The 17404-nt window shown below is 41.5% G+C and overlaps 1 protein-coding gene across 1 annotated transcript in view; it reads right to left on the reverse strand.

Annotated features, from left to right (window-relative positions):
• The window catches only part of ABCC4 (ATP binding cassette subfamily C member 4), a 154296-nt gene extending 137324 nt beyond the window's left edge, over positions 1 to 16972 (reverse strand). Inside the window, exons 1-4 of the mRNA XM_009634600.2 lie at positions 16899 to 16972; positions 4700 to 4810; positions 2389 to 2509; positions 1477 to 1701 (exon numbers count right to left, since the gene is read on the reverse strand). Coding sequence (XP_009632895.1) covers positions 1477 to 1701; positions 2389 to 2509; positions 4700 to 4810; positions 16899 to 16972 — 531 coding nt within the window. The remainder of the gene's footprint in view (positions 1 to 1476; positions 1702 to 2388; positions 2510 to 4699; positions 4811 to 16898) is intronic.
• Positions 16973 to 17404: the final 432 nt, after the last annotated feature.

A 17404-nucleotide genomic window follows, 5' to 3' on the forward strand; every position in this document is an offset into this window, starting at 1 on the left:
ATGTTAGAGCCGAGCTCCCAAAGGATAATTTCCAAGGTATCAGAAGAGGGAGGAGAATAAATATGCGCACGAAAAGCAATCAACACTTACAATGGGGCCATTTTTACTCTCCTCACTTTACTGCTTTGCCCAAAACCTTCGGATGACCTATACCAGTAGTACAAGTGTTTGCCTTAAGTGGACGATACCTATATTTTATCGCTAAAATAACATGGATTTCTCTACACTCTAAAGAAACTTTACAGTCCTTATCCTTCAATTACACTTCTTTGTTGAGGCAAGACCAGCAGGTCAGAATTCTAGCAAAATAGGTTATTTTCCCATCTAGCGTCCCCAGCAGAGACTTGCTGCTTGGAAGCAGAGACAGGCTCAATGGTTTAGGTATTACCAATAGCTTCGGAAGAGGGAAGCAGACATTTACAACTGGGTTGCTTGCTCCCCATAGCACACCAAGGCCAGCATTTCATCCTGGGTGAAGCTCAACTCCTTCCTGTAGGTAATATCCATAACTTCTCTTGTTCCACTTTCCATCTGACACGGCCTCGGCTTCATGTGTACTCAAGGACAGCAGCTTACTGAACATACAACCCTTCTCACACTTCATTGGCTTTAATGAAGGACTTCAGTGCTCCCACAGTAAAACCAGTAACTGATCGTAAGAAACAGCTCTACCCTACCTTTAGGATTCAGCTTGATTCTGAACCATCCCTCCTCTGCCCACTCTTCTCTTTCTTCCCCCTCCAGGTAGGAGGGATACTAAAGGGACCTGCCTGTAAGATGTTGAGCATCCATCCCCACCAGCCTGGATGGGGCAACAACAGTACTGCAGCCTCTCCCTGGAATAACCTGATGGATGCCCTGAGAGACGGGGCAGCCTCTCTGACCCACAAGGCAGGCAATCACTACTTCTACAGCACCACTGGAATAAAATATAAATAAATCCCACCATTAACCACCACAGAGCCAGGGAAGGGGGAAATTGGACAGGGAAGCAATTCCCAGGCAACTGAGCGCGCTGAAGCAGATGGTGACAGCCAAGCATAACGTCCTCCCCGGGGATGAAACTGCAGGGCTGAGTAACTGCCACCGTCCCCTGGGAGCTCTGCCCCTCTCCTGCTGCACGCTGACAGCCTCTTACCACTCCAGCACACAACCCTTCCACCAGCAAGGAGGGGGCTCCTCTCCAACAGCACGAGCAGGTGAAAATCAGCAGCTCCTTCTAGGCTTTAGGGCTATTTAATTCACCACCTTCGCTAGGAGGACTGAAGTTGTCATTCAGACACCGCATTACCAAAGAGAGAGCAAAAGCACATATATACATTTAAGGTCTGATCCATATTAGTACGCATTACATTTCTACAAATGAGTAACTTCAATGGAATTGCAAGCAGGAACATAACAAATAACTGCATTTTTAAACTCCTCTAATGAAATAGCTGTCAAACGCCAAATATACCTGTGAACAGGTTTGCTTACCTTCCGATAAATCATATGGCACATAGCTACCCTCAGCTTCATGCCAGCTCGCTGTACATGATAGAAGTATAAGTGGTGCATTATAGCTAGAATAAGCGTGCACACAGACAGAGCAGCTGCGTAGCAATATGCAAAATTCAAAGGTACTTCATCTGAGGAATCATAGTTTTCAAAATAATTAATAATTTTTCCCAAAAATATTGGCTGAATTATTTTGAGGGTTTCCTGAAAAAAAAAAAAAGGGGGGGGGGGGAAATTATTAACAATTTCACATCATACCATGCTACCCAAGTTTACAACCAGGCAAACATGAGCCAAATACTGCTGCAAGTTCACATCCCCTGTTATTTCTGTCTTTATTGTGCTCTAAAATGTTAAGCCAATTTTTATCAGCACATAATCCAAAAAAAAATATGTGCCACATTAAAATTTAACTGAATCTTTAAAAAGAACTCTCTCAATCACTAATACAAATTTTGATGTTATAAAAACTGCATGAATACATATTACACTTTCATTTTTAAAGATGACAGTGTCTCCTTCACAGTCATTAACATAAACAAAAACCCCTTTTTCTATGGGGCACCCCACTCCAATACATAGAATATAGCTAAGCCCTACAAAGCAAGTCAGTGGCTTTACAAAGCAAGTCAATGGCTTGTAATGTCTCAAAAATATTGCACTGAAATCAGCAATCTTGTTCCACATCCCTAATCCCACAGTTATGACTCAATTTTTCAGTCTCTACAGGGCTGTAGCTCTGTTTTACTTTTCTGAGAGAGTACATGAACCTTACAGATTCTCTGAGCAACCCAGCATGAAGTCACCAGTATGTATCATGCAGTTTAAGAGGCCAAGTTTCACATTGCTGTTAGCTAAGAAGTGCATTGTGTGACATTTTACACCACTTACCTCAATCATTGTGAAAATTCCAAAAACTAAATAGGATTTCCAGTAACAAAGAATAATGGCTTTTGTTAAATGTGGCTGTTTTCCTCTCTTTTTTGCTTTTTGCACTTCTTTATCCCAGTACCTGACAAACAAAATGCAAACACGCTGGAGGACAGAAGTAAAATCATAAGGCAATTTCCTGGAATAAGATACTTTCAGACATACAGACAGATTGCCGTGGTCACAAAAATAATATAAAAGAACTTAACAGGTAGTCATGGTTTCTCATTCACATAAACACATTGTACTTAATATTATAGGTCTATTTGCTCTTCTATATTCACCACTGTTGACTACTATCGCCTTTGACACATTTGTAGATGAGGAATCCTTTCTTTCTTCCTCCTCTCAGATCAGACAGCCACCCTCCTTAGTTAAGAGTCTACTATCATAGGATCTCCTGACTGTGGACTAAACTGAGGCAGCACGTAGTGTCTGTCCTTACATGCTCTGCACTTCCCCAGAAAGGTTGTGATGCACAACCCTTTCTCATGTCTGGCCCTTTCTTTTTTCCACCATGTGCTTTGATGAGGACAAGCAGATATGGCACAAGAGCAGAAGGAACTGTCTGCAGCAGTTTTGTCACTTTACACTCCCCAAGCCTCTCTGAAGGCAAGGATTGCAGCAGCAGAAGGGCGAATACCTTTGCGTTACCGCGTGCCTGCCCACAAGTAGGACACAATCTGTTCACATTAAAATCAAAGACAGTAACAACAAGCATGATTTTAAGAAGAAAGTATCAGAACTTAAGCAGACTTCTTAAAGCACACTGTTGTCAGGCAGGATACTCCCCTTGCTTCTAGCAGCTAAATATTTTCTGCCAGGCCTCTGACCTTGCTAGTCTGAGGGCTGAAATGAGTCTAAGGCACGAAAGCCAAATTATTTTGTAACAAGGCACACAAGTTTGAAGCACACAGTATGGATAGGAAAACAAAACTTTTTCTATTTTTATCCTCTTTTTTGCTACAAGGATTATAAAGTTATTGTCTAAATGCTTCAGAATCAGAATTGTAACTGTGTAGATTCTGGGGTTTGCTGGCCCAAGAGAAAAGGCTACTTCCTTGGGTAGCTATTTATGAATTATATTTTCTGCTTCTTGGCCAAGTACACGGCAGAATTAAAAACCTCTCATTTTTTTTTTTTGCATGCTGTATTTTCTACCATTTCCTGACTCATGGAAAGTGTGTGCTTTTACTGTAAGAATCACTGGAAAGAGTCCATCTTCCTCCACAGCGAACTCCCTGTACTGCTTCAAGACAGCCGCGGAATTTGGCAAAGCTCTCCAGCTAGAAAGATGTTAAAAGCTGCACTCCTATGAGCCTATCGCTGTCCCTCTTTCTTTACTTAACTCAGCCAGAGCAGGGTGATATAAGACCTGGTCACAACCTTTTGTTTTGGGATTCTTTTGTACTTCTTGAAGAATCTCTCATCCAACCAAACTATTAGGAAAGTTGATTTGCTCTACCTTCAGCGTAAAGGCAAGAAATAGCAATTTTCTTAGTACAGGGGCCATCTTTCATTAGGAGACACCTCTTCTTCTAATTATATTTAACAAAAGATTATTCAAAGAGAAAAATCTTCTCTATTACAAGGTTCAAGACAATTTACATAAATGGTTATTCTTGGAAGATATTTCACTACTAAAAGAAAAAGAGAGAGATCCTCCTGGGCTCATGATTACATGAATTGGTACACAGTCCATGAAAGAGTATTTATAACAAAATAAAAATACCTCCTAGATGCAAGCTTTTAGACGTCCAAGGCATTTCATCCACTTTGCCAAAGACTGGCATATTTTCAACATACATATCTCTATATACACACATATATAAAGCGTACACAGCTCTCACTTAATTCAGCTTGTGCTCAAAAACAACAACAAAAAAACCTAAAACTTCTTCCCCTACTTTTATTTTAAAAGTTTCCATAGCTATTCTACCACAGACCAGAAGACTCACATTAATTTATTAAGGATTACTGCAGTAACAGTTGATGAAAAGTCTTTCTTTTCCAAGCATTCTGCAAAGTGTCATATTAATTATAAATGACATAATGGAAATATTCTAATACATTTTCATTATGTGTAACTTGAAAAAATTAAAATGCTTCCATGGTAAACAAGTTCTAAATATTACTCTTAGCTCTTCAGCATTTTTAACAGTAGACCTTGTTAAACTTTACAACAACCTCTCTTAATTTTTAGAATAGGAATAAAACTCTTGCCTTCATCAGCAGAAATACAATGGAAGAGAACAACGATTTTTCTCCTTACCACTGCAATTCCTCTCCAAGCTTCTCCGAGGAATCCTCTGGCAGCACTTTATACATGTCATCTTCTTCAAGCTTCCGTTTATGGCCAATAATAAATAAGGGATTCAGCCACCTATTGAAATACAAATTATTAATAAACTGATCAGCAGACCAAGAGTGTAATTTGTTTACATATTAATTTAATTCTTTTACCCTTTTCTTCCCTCCTCTTCTCCTGCATCACTCAACATTCACACATTTTGCTGCGCTTTTCTCTTACCTAAGAAATAAGCCACGCCATTTTACAAATGGGAAAGCATTTCCCATTTCCTAAAGCTGTTTATGCCCCATAGCACCTTACTCTCAGGCATCCAGACAGTCAGCACAACTCTTCGTGGCAAAAGTTTTCTTACAGTGTTTCCCTATACTTAAGGAAAACCAGCATTCGTTTAAATATTTAGGAAAAAACAGAACTTAACCCAACTATTAAAATATTGACAGTTGTAAATAAAATCATAATACATATTAAAAGACATTTTATTAACTAACGTGGCTATTCATTTACACAAGGAAAAAAATAACTGCTGTTCAACTGCCAACATGACAAATATTAAAGGTTGGCAATTTAAAGGCAAGCACTCAAATGTAAAAAATGACTGGAACCGATCTTAGATATGTTTGGAAATATAAACAAAAAGCACACTGCCACAGTGTATAGGTTCAAAAAAGGAAAATATTGTCTAACAGCTCGGTTTCCTTAGTGGACAGATTTTTAAAAGTTCAGTATTTTATGAAAACAAATTGTAATAGTGCTACTGCAGGTTGTTGGCAAAAGCAGTATTTTGTTAGATCAAATAATACCATCGGGGAACAGTATACACCAAGATCCTTCTTCAAGCCTGAAACATAGGTCACGGAGGTCCAGACAGTTTCAGTTGTGCTCCACAGAGCAGATGTATGGCAGAAAGCACAAAAGGAACTAAGTTGTTCATGAAATGGGAGCAAAAGAAAATTAACAGCTCTGAAACAGGCATGGCTTAGTGGGAACAGGGCGGGCAGGGAAACTGCAGTTTGCCACTTAGTTTGTGTCTAGTGAATCCCTGACACTTGATTTCCAGGAGAAGTGCAGATCTGGGCTCTCAGGCTTGTTTCCGACAAGTACTTTTTCAGTCAGCCAACATGATCAAACCAAGAGGCTTATTTTGGAAAAAATACTCACACTCATGGCAAGATGTTTGTCTGATGTCAACTGCCTGTGAAATCTTAACTGCTATTTAGTTTCTGATGCTTAATTATTCCCTGACTTCACCAACGTAGTTTTTAAAAGAACACCTGGTACACTAGGTGAAGCATATTATTTTCTTGAAGGCCAACGTGTGAGAGTTCAAAACTGGAATGGTTTACAGTGAGGGCATTTATTTATTCACAACCACAATGGTGGTTATGAATACTCATCAACTAGCTTTGCATTTCTTGCTCAGGCATGTTCCCATTTAATTTTGTATACACTGGCTTATGAGAAGTTTGTTGATTAGAGAGGGTGGAGGGGCAGGCTGAATGCTAGGAAAGGGGGCTCAGAGAGTTTCGTCAAAGAAAGAACTGTTGCAAAAGCCTTTTTCACAGGCGCCGTGGCATAACTGCATGTAAAAAATGGGATTAATAGCGTTTTTCCTTCACTGCTTAGCGTGTTAGCACAGTGTTTGTGTGACTCATTCAAAGATTAAGCCTCTACCCTTAGAGTAGCATCTTTGATGCTTAAGAGCCCTTTTAAAACTCTTGGAGCGAGTACTGAAGATCTATATGATATGTGAAGTGTTAAGTCCTCTATGTATGTTAAAGGTACAATTAGAAATAGAAAGTACTTGTCAGACAAGTCTATTCCTTGGACTGTATGGCCAAATAGCAACAGGGCCCAAATCACTGCCACAACTTCCCTACAGCTCCTGACCAAACGTCTCAAAGATCAATTGCTCCAACCAGCAGAAAAGTTTCTGCCTGGTTTGACACCCGCTCCATTGGAACGCTTCTTCTTCGGCCTCAGTTCTTCCTGCCAACCACAGGTAAAAAGCAGACATGAGGCAGAAAACCGCAAGGCCAAACAATTTCTGCCTGCTTGATGAGAGAGGCTCTATTTGCTCTAGGACAGGCAGTTATGGGAAAGATCTGCAGGCTGCGGTTGACTCACGTGGCCGATACCAAGTGTTCCTCCTCTTGCAGCATCAGTATTAGCCTACAGTGTACTCCACAAACAAGTAACAGATCTCCATTCTGACAGAGGAGGACGGAGAACAAGTTACCTTCCCCAACTCCTTTAGAATGAAAATCAGGATGAGGCAGCCCTTTCAGGAAAATACAGAGATAAATCCTTGTCACATCTATGGAAATGGTTATGGGATTCCACTAGCTACTGTTGCCGAGGTGGTGAAAACAAAAATCCTTCCGACACTTAATTTTAACAGGGAGCATAAATAGGATATTTACTACAGAATCACAGAACGGCTGAGGTTGGAAGGGATCTCTCTGGACGTCGTCTGGTCCACCCTCAATTGTTCAAGCGGGGTCACCTAGAGCCAGTTGCCCAGGACCATGTCCAGACGGCTTTTAGTATCTCCAAGGACAGAGACTCCCCAGCTTCCCTGGGCAACCTGTGCCAGAGCTCGGTCACCCTCACAGTGAAATAATGTTTCCTGATGATCAGAGGGAACCTCCCGTGTTTCAGTTTGTGCCCATTGTCTCTAGTCCTGGCATTAGGCACCACTGAGCAGAGCCTGGCTCCCTCCTCTTTGCACCCTCCCCTCAGGTATTTACAAACATTGATGAGATCTCCCCGAGCCTTCTCTTCTCCAGGCTGAACAGTCCCAGCTCTCTCAGCCTCTCCTCACACAAGAGATGCTCCACCCTCCATTATCTTCGTGGCCCTTTGCTGGACACTTTCCAGTATGTCCCCATCTCTCTCGTACTGTGGAGCCCAGAACTGGACCCAGGACTCCAGGCGTGGCCTCACCAGTGCTGAATAGTGCCGGCCGTTATTGGCATGCAGCAGAATGCACAGAAAAAGATAAAAGACTCTTTAAAAATACACTTAAATACATACCTCTAAAAACCAAAACGATGCTCTTGATGTTACTCTGTAGAACACCATTCCTTATACTTTTCAAAACGTGGTGAAAAACCACAACCAGGCCACAGGAAGAACAAAACTTCTGCTGTCCCGATGCTGGTTTCATTCAGCACCCAAGCCAACAGCAGCAGAAAGTGTTGACCACAGCCACAGGGTAGCGCACTTCCAAAGTAACTAGATGAAAGATAATGGTCTCAAGTCTGCAGGGTTGCTAGAGCAATCTGGCTTATCCGTTGGCCTTAAATTCTCAAAAAAAAATTACTGATGATACACACACCTCCACTGAGTTCTTACGGTTTGTAGCAAATCCCTTCTGTCCCCCCATCTACACAGCAACCAAATACTGTATGCGCTATGAAACTGAATTTCCAAATTAAGTGCAGGGTAAAAACTGCCAAAAAATCTCAAGGTTTTCAGACTATTAGTTCCAGTGAGACCTAGCACAAATTCAGGGATTCTCACATTTTTCCATTAGTTAAAACCATAATTTTGAAAACAGAAATATATTGCACTATAACCTCTATTTTAACATTACAGAAGGCAAGGAAACCCAATCCATAGCATGCAGAAAACTGTGGTAATTCATTCTGCGACTCATTTATTATAATGGACAACATGGCAAAGACTCAGCACAAGTCCACAGGTTTCTGTAGGGTTAGGGGGAAAAAAAAAAAAAGCATAAAAAGAAAAAAAAATAACAAAATAAGCTATTGTTGAGCTTTGTAACTGCTCTTCCCCCAAAATACTTATCTTCAAGAATTACTGCTATGGAGGTCTTAAGAGTACAAAAGCTTTTAACAATATGTTGTGTTAGACTATACTTGAAGAACTTTAGAAGAAGGTTAAAATTTTTTCTTTTCCAATTATGCTTAGTCCTTGGAGAGCTTTTAGCCTAAGAATGAGGTCTTCTATTTGCACACTGCAAGTTCTGCACAGGGAAAGAACAGTTCGAGTTTCACCATCTCACTGACGCGTCCTGAACTTCATGCTGGAAGATCTACTTTCAGATAGAAGACTTAGCAGATGTTCATATTCAGTCATTAAAGTAAAAATTTCCACCAGGACGCTACATGCAGATTACACCCTGTGGAATTCTTTGCACTTCGAGCAGAAGTGAGAGCAACCTATTTCACACAGCCTGCTGTTACTCGAGTCACACACTCATAACAAGCAAACAAGCCAGGCCCTTCTATTGCCTGAAGGCTCGGTTAAATTAAAGAGTGCTGTAAGAGGACTGTTAAAGGAAGATGGAAAACAAGGCAATGGCCTATACAAAGAACATCCCTGAAATCTCAGCTTAGGCATAAGGGAAGACTTCTCGTTAGATCAGTGTGTCTTTTGTCTGAACAGACATCAGCTAACGCTGATCTCTTCAAGGGGGGATAAAAAAAAAAGCCCACAGAAAATTAGAATTTGTTATGAATACAGGAACTGTGCAAGCTGCATTATCCTTTAGTAAAAAAGCTAAAATAATAAACAAAAACTAAGATGACCTAGAGAAAGAGGGAATATATAGACTATATATAGAATATATAGTGATGCAAACTGCGTCTCTTATGCCAAGGATGGACTTAAAATGGACTCCCTACCAATCTACTGCCTGAAGAAAGAGAGAAGCAATGTGGTGGAGAGGACAGACTTGCACCCGAGTCCCACATTTCTGTATTTCCTTCTGAAGAAGCTGCTCAACTTCAATAAAAATAGGACCCCTTAGTCATTGACCTCTTCCACCTCTCCAGCAGTACCTTGGGCACTGATAAAAAAAGAAAAGTGATTCATTTCTGAACCAGCAGATACACAAAGACCACATATAAACATTCACTTCCTGCATTTCCCTACTCCTGGGCCCTGACGTTACACGCCCTGTAACATTACAACACAGTCAATCGGCCACAATTTACTTGGTTGTTCAGGGAAGTACAAGTTTTACCAGCTGTAATTAGAGCAACTCCACCAGGATTTGGAAAGACTCTAAGGTCAGGAGAAAAATCTAAGAAACAAAGTGTTTTCCTACCCTTGTAAAAGAAGTGAGATCTCAAGGGGAGGTCTCGAGCCACCCCCTTCTTCATGGAGAGGGTGTGTAAGAGAAAGGCAGGGTCATTATGCAATCAGAATACTCATGCTACTCTGTTTGATAAGTGAAATATAATTTCCTAAATGAGAAAGCTCTTAAAATTAGGTTTGCTAGCATCCCAGAAGAATTTCCTTTCAGCCAAGGAAGAAGTATGTTATAGATAGGTAAACTAGTAGCAGTGTCCAGCCCAACTAGTTCATTAACCCAGGGATGGGATCTGCTGTACCTCTGGATTTATATCATGTCCTGCTTGCAAATGCTAAAAAAAGTACCACTCTCACCCTGCAGAGCAGGCTTCCAGAGCTTTCCAGAAACCCATGCATATATTGCAAGTTCTTCATGAACTGAGAAAGTTTGTCACAAAACATCAGCCCAGAAGCATTTGCAATTACACCATATAACTGACACAAAGAAAAGAAAAAAAAAAAGTCTCAAGACCAAAGGATGTGTCTGTTGGGGCCCTGGGTGCACCCATAGGCTTCAGTTGCCCTGACCAGCCCCCCCAACAGTTACACCATCATCAGTCACTAACACGTTACAGTACCTTCCTCTACACAAGGGCAAAATTTTGCTCTCACCAGTTTCAGAAAAGCCCTCGCTTTATCACTGGCCAAGTCAGAAAAATCAGACTATGCGGACTACTTTTCTAATTAGAAAAATCTTTTCTTTTTGTCCTTCTTCATGTGTAATTATAGGCAGGAGTTTAACTTCTGGGTAATTTTACAGCACCCAGTCAAAGCCACATCCTGTATACCCTCATCAACTAATTCCTTAAGGAGGTGGTTTACAAACTGCATTTTCCCCATTCCTCTTAAGCCTATTTGTGCATTACATTACAAGCATCATCTGTTTACACTCAATGTCCAGTTATTTTCAGAAGTTGCACAGGAGAGTCTTTGTTTACTCAAATTCTTCCGTAGCACTAGGATTTCATCTCCTTGAGCAGCTTGGAAGCACTACTTCAACTGCTAAGCTGCAAAGTAACACATATTTCTTCCTCTTTAATCACCTAATTTGGAGCTGGTTTTTTTGTAAAATACATGGAGTTTCCTCATGGGACCTTTTGATTATAAATCCACGTTGCTTATCCTCCGTGGGTTACCTCAGGTGTCTACCTGCTTCATTGCACTGTTCATTACCCACCTTCATGACTTGAAGTTCTACACCTGAAGCGCAAATCCAACACTACTATGTGCTTACTCTCAGTCCAGAGGAGCACTGTTGCGATGGGATGTACAGACAGAAGGACACACACAGACAGTCTCCAGCACTATTTTGCAAGAATTCAGAAATATCACAAGTGTGTAGTTATCATGTGATTTTTTTTTAACCTATCTGTATTTCACATGCTCACCCACTCTCTTCAGCAAGCTGCCTTTTCCCACTTCCCCTTACCACAGCAGTCATCTATAATTAATAAATTAGAATAAGTTCTAATATTTCTTCAGATGCTTTTCCACTGGTCTTCCTGTTGCGACTTCCCTTGCCAGCTTACTGCAGCTTGAACAGTAGATTTTCCTCATTGCTTACAGTAGGAAAAAATAGGAATACAACAAAATTAATTCAAAGCCATATTAACTCAAATACAACCGTCAGGCTTCCAGTTCCAACGACAGGTTGTATTAACCTTTGATACTCAGCTTCATTTCACCTTCCACGCTGTTGCTTTTTGACAGCATAGCGTAAGCAACTAAGTTGCTGAACATCCACTTTCTAATGCTAACAGTAACTCAATTGGTATTTGATTGCACTTATTGTGGGCTATTTTCATGCTGTTCCTCTACACCGGTATGAAATATCTGATTAACATACTTCCTGATATTCCAGATGGCAAGAAGTACAAACAGGGCAACGGGGGGAAAAAAAAAAAATAGCATACTGCGGCTAGCATTTTCTGCAGAGCCTGGAAGCAGGGAATGGAGGAGCAACATCACCTGTAGCTGTGACATTCCAAAGACTATTATTAAAGTACTGATTCCAAACCCAATATCCACATGCTAAGAAGAATATCCAGAATGTTGAAGATTTGATGCAGATGTCTGAAGATTATGCCTTGTAACAATAAATTTTAGTACAAGCCATTTATTAAAGTAGGGCCTAAGTAGTTACGTAGAGCAAAGGGAAGAGAGTTCTTCAATTTCACAGAAAAGAATTGGTCATCCAAACAAGTTTCTAACCTCAGGTTAGATAACTAATGAAACAACGTAGTTGGATTGGACAGTTTCTTCATCACTTGAAAAATGTATCTAAAAACTGTGTTATAGCTCACATACATGCTTAATAGAAAAAAGCAATCAACAACAGAAAAAAAAAGACTCAAACCCTGAACCCAAAGTTATGTAGAAAGTCTAGCTGAGCGCAATGGTCTCCGATTTCAACTTCCAAAAAGAAAATGCAAATGCTGAAACCTAATGGCAGCAATTTCTGTATTAACATCCTTTCTGGCAAGTAATGGAAGAATTAAAATCACCTGTGAGTTCACACTGCTATTACAAGTGGCTGGGTGCCAGGGATACAAAAAAAATAGGTGATTGGTCTTTTTAACCTTTCACTCCCAAAAATCTAATTGTGCTATCTCCCTCTTCTACTCTACTTAAAGGCCTCGAAGAATTTTCTAGAAGCAGGGGCAAAAAACCTGATTTTTGGAAAAAGAAGAAAAAAACAACAGCACAACACACTCCTAATTTTGAAGTTTTGCAGGAATTAGAAGAGGGACTTTTCCCTCATAAATAATACAGCATGCTTTACATAGGGCATTCCAAAGGCAAATAGCCTCAGTGTTTACAGTTCACCTAATTGTGTATCTAAGCAGATATTTACTGTAGATAGCAAATGCTAACATTCCGATAGTTTATACACATTTGCCCGAGATGATATAATCTATTTAGTTCTCTTTACCTACATATTTTGATTTCAATAGCTCATAAACAATGATTTTCAAACAATATTTTCTTCTGCAGAATACCGCTATTTTGCAATGAAACCAGCAAAACTTACAAATGAATGCAGTAGTTCAAGAGACCGAGTGATTCAAATTTGACTACAGGATATTAAATACCTGATAAATGAACAAACATGGCATTATCTTCAAAAAAAGTTGTATGTGTGATCCTCTGTCTTCTTTCAATTAGGAAGAAAAAAAAGAGTGTGATTTCATTCTTCAGCTATTGAAAATGTGTCTTCTGTTTATCTATACTGAAGATGCTTACATATTTCTTTAGAGTTTCTCACAGTACCACAATCGTCCTGCACCAATAAGCTGACAAATGAACTCAAATTAGCTACCTCAGAGATCTTTACAAAGTGGCATCTGTTAGGAGTCATCACCATCACCAATTTCAGGCATTGCCAGTACACTAGATATCAGGCAAGATCCCAAGCAAATCGCAAAGACTGATGCTGGCTGATGTTTTCATTTGTTACCTGAAGTAAATGTAAAATCCCCACAGGCAAATCTATTCACTGACACAGGGATCAGTTGTAATGGTAGCAACTGTAGGACTCTGGCTGGAACTTGCAAGAAAGGCGATGAATTCTTTGCCTAACTTCTTTCAATACAAGGCAAGACACGCTTTTGAAGCGAACCAAGTCATGGGACTAAAATGCAGGTGACACTTAGGCCTATTCAGAAGTCCAACTAAATCGTTCAGTGGCCCTTCCGATTCTAAGCTATGGGTTGAGAGAGGGGGAAGAAGTTAAGGAAAGCATGTAGTTACTCACACTGCTACAAAAGGGGTGTGTGACATGACTCTATTTGGCCAGATAAACAGCTACACACTCTGCAGTCACCACTGAAAATCTTGGGGCTTGCACACCCGTGCTTACCCCATTCTGTTCACGCTTAAATTCACAAGTAAAGATTGTTTTTCACTCTTACCCCACCACACTCCAAGTCAGAGTAGTGACGAAGACTAAAGCGCATGCTTAGTAAGCCAAGAACAATGCTGTCAGACACCAACAGGTAATGAGAAGCCAATCATTTATTCCTTGGAATCGTAACTATGCAGATGCCTTGGAGCAAGTTTTCAGTTCATGTTTTAATGCTGCTGTTGTAATGGCAATTGCCACATGTCAGTGATGAGGTAAAAAGGCATCCACAGCCTTAGGATGCCAACAGTGTCCAGTGCCCCAAAGGAGCTGAGAACTTGTCATAGGCACAGAGAGCCTGTGACAGGTAAATAGTTACTATTATTATTAAAAATAAATTACAAATGCATGAAATTTAGCAGGACTTCAATTTCTTCTACTTCCCTGAACAAAACACCAGATACCCTTTCCAGGGTTTTCCAGCTCACCCTCCTTCTCATGTTATTAACAGGCCAAAAGTTATCCAATCTTTTAAAAATTTAATCATAGCACATGTTTTCTAACTTTCCACTGAAACGGATTTGATGCCTGAACAACAGAATGCATAAAAATTCAACTGCTGTACAGTTGTACCTTTGATAAATCAACAGAGCAAATGCTACAAGCAAATAAAAATACACCCGCTACTTAATGAACACGCAAGCTCAAAGATGGGTTAATAGTTAGAAAAGAGAAATACTCTTACAGTGTACAGTTATTAATAATCCTCATCACCACCAGCAGAAAAAAAAAAGATGTGAAAAGTGCTATTCTCAACTGCATGAAGTATGGAGTATAAGGCTTTTTAAACTCAAAACACTTTCTACAACAGAATGGCTGTTTAAACACGAAAAACACTGGACTGAATTCTCTCTTTCTTGGATGGACCTAAAAAAGAAACCCTCCTATCCATCCTTCAAAGCCCTCATCACCAGCAAGCTGAGCCAGCAATAAAACAAAAAAAAGCCGACAACAAAACACAGATGAAGTAAATCAGAAATATACCCAAGTTCTGCTAACTCTGCAACTGAACTACCAGCCAGAGCTTGAAGAAGTTTGGTGAGCATGGGAACTTGTGACGCTGAAGGTCAGTAGTTACAGCAATATCTGCAACATCCGGAACAACAATTTGGGCTTTGATAATCCTACATTAATACAGATAATTCAGTGAGAGATATGGAAAACAAGAATATTTTGCAACTGCCCTGGTCTTCATACTTCTGTCATAAATAGCTTTTTATTGTTGTACCATCCAGACTAACATCACACACGCGACGCGTTATAAAAATAACAATATTCACACACAGTCCACTCCTCTTTCCCATGAACGTACTGCTAGAGCTTTTAATGTTCATCAAGCTCATACTTGCCAAAGTCACAACCCAAAAGCAAGAAGACAAGCTTTGAACAATGGGAGAAAAACGTGTCTTCAGCCTACACACTCATTACCTTAGTTTTACAATTCAGTGAAAACATGACTTCTTTTCTCCTGTGAGTTTGATCCTGTTTCTGCTAGGCAGTAATTTCAGCTTTTGTGCTACACCACTGGCAACAAATGAGAGGGTGCTTCCTTACAATGGCAAAATTGCACTTTTGGAGCAAAATATAAATAAAATAAAAATCAGAAGGACCTTTGCCCAGCTACCTGAAATGCCCTACTTCCTACCCTCATTTACAACAAGCAGCCAACACCTGGGATTTGGAGAGCAGAGCAGGCACACGAGCAACTGCATGGTGGTGGTTGCCACTGCTCCCAGGATGGCCCTCCTCAAGCGCCGTTTTCCCAGTTCTCCAGCTGAAAACATCTTGGAGCACCCTGTGTGAGACAGCAGTTAAGACGCAGCAGTGCCGGAGCAGTACTCACGCAGCTGTCAGACACGATATGTTTTGTAGAAAGGAAGAACGATTCTTAAAGCTACCCTTAAAGTTAGCTTTATAGCTGATCAAGGGTGTTTTAATACTTCCTTGATTTTATGTAAACCAGAGTTAACTTGCAGAAAAGTGACAGCCCCTGCTTATTCAATTTAAGCCACTGCAGACATCATTTCAGCTGAAATTTTCACTAAGAAAATACCTATGCTTTCTGACTAGTAAACAACAAGAATACACTGGTATTTTTCATGCTCACATGCAGCACAGGTAAGAGACGAGGCTTTAAAAGGGTACTTCCACTGCTCTGAATGATACTGCTATGAAAGCCTGAGAAACAGTACCTAGGGCAACTTCTAAAGCTTTTCATACCCCACTAAACCCTTTTTCAAAGCACAAGCCCTACAGACCCTTTTTCAAAGCACAGGCCTGACACTTGTACACTACCATCTGACCGCAAAGCGCGAAGTCCCACTCGATCTCTGGCCTTTCCGCAGGCCTGTCATCCCACAAGCACAGACTGCCACCTACTCTTCCCTTTGCACAACGAGACCCTACAAACATGTTTGGGGTAACAGGAACCTTTCAGGTGCTTGCCTAAAACTTGGGAAATTCAAGGCACTTTGCTGCTGCTGCTGAACACTTCACTGCAATACATGGCAATTGATACAAAAAGCCTAAAAAAAGGATGACAGGAGCAGCCAGAAAACTAGCTCCGAGCACTGCACACTTCCTTTTTCACATCTAGCTGGGCTGTTTTTGGCAGAACTACCAGTAACACCGCAAGATCCCGGCAAGGAAAAGGGAACAGACCAGAAGCAGCCCTGGAATGCTACATGGCCAACCCGAGGCTCATCCCATTCCGTCTGGATTTCCTAGCAAAGCTGTTTCCAGCGCAGGCACCCCTGGTGTCAAAGAAGAAATCACAAGTCAAAATGCTGAGCACAGGGAGTTCTGAGCAAGCATACAACCACCTTTTTCTTTTTGCACAGAGTACCTCTGAGGACATATCCTTGACCGAAAATTTGTTTAGCTAAAATTTGTTGGGGCTTTTAAAATCTCCCTGCCTTCCCAGAGGGATTCCTGCACCTGCTCACTGTTGCTTATAGGATCAAAGAGTTTTTTACTTGTTTTTCCAGAGGCTTCCGAAAAAAGAGCCTCACGTGCCGTCTCTTCCTTCCCCCTCCTCCACCACACCACATGGCATGTGTGCGCCCCCGCTCAGGCCGCAGGAGGTGAAGCAGAATGAGCGGTACCCCCCGTAACTGGTAACTGCTCTCTTCCAACAGGGACCTGCTAAGACAGACAAACCTGAAGCTCTCCCGTTTCGCTCTGCACGCCTTCTCCCACTGTATTTCAAAGCAACCCAACTGTCGAGCTGTCATCGCTCGCTGCTTTGAGTAACCACATATACCCACGCCAAGCAATGAGAAAACGAGGGCTAACTTTGCATCTGGTCCCACAGAAGTGTGTGGTGACACAGTCACAGCCCCTGCCTTCCCTCTGTGACACCCCAGCTCCCCCGGAGTCGCCTCGGCGGCCGACGGCCGCTGAAGCGGGGCTGATGAGAGGGGCCAGGCTGCTGCCCAGCCATCCCCGACGCCGGGAAACTCCCAGGCAGCTCCCGCGGCCCAGGAAACCACCTCATTCACGGCGGGGGAAAGCCCCACGCCGAAAGCGAGATGAGCAAGCCCGGCCGCGATGAGCCATACCTGGCCGCGATCCGTTATGCAAGCGGGGAAGCAGAACAATGCCGCGGAGCAGCCCCGCTCCCGGGCCGGAGGACCCGGGCGAGGCGGCGGAGGACGCTCCCGACC

This window comes from Egretta garzetta, unplaced genomic scaffold (assembly GCF_000687185.1).
Source record: "Egretta garzetta isolate BGI_Z169 unplaced genomic scaffold, ASM68718v1 scaffold442, whole genome shotgun sequence".
NCBI lineage: Eukaryota > Metazoa > Chordata > Aves > Pelecaniformes > Ardeidae > Egretta > Egretta garzetta.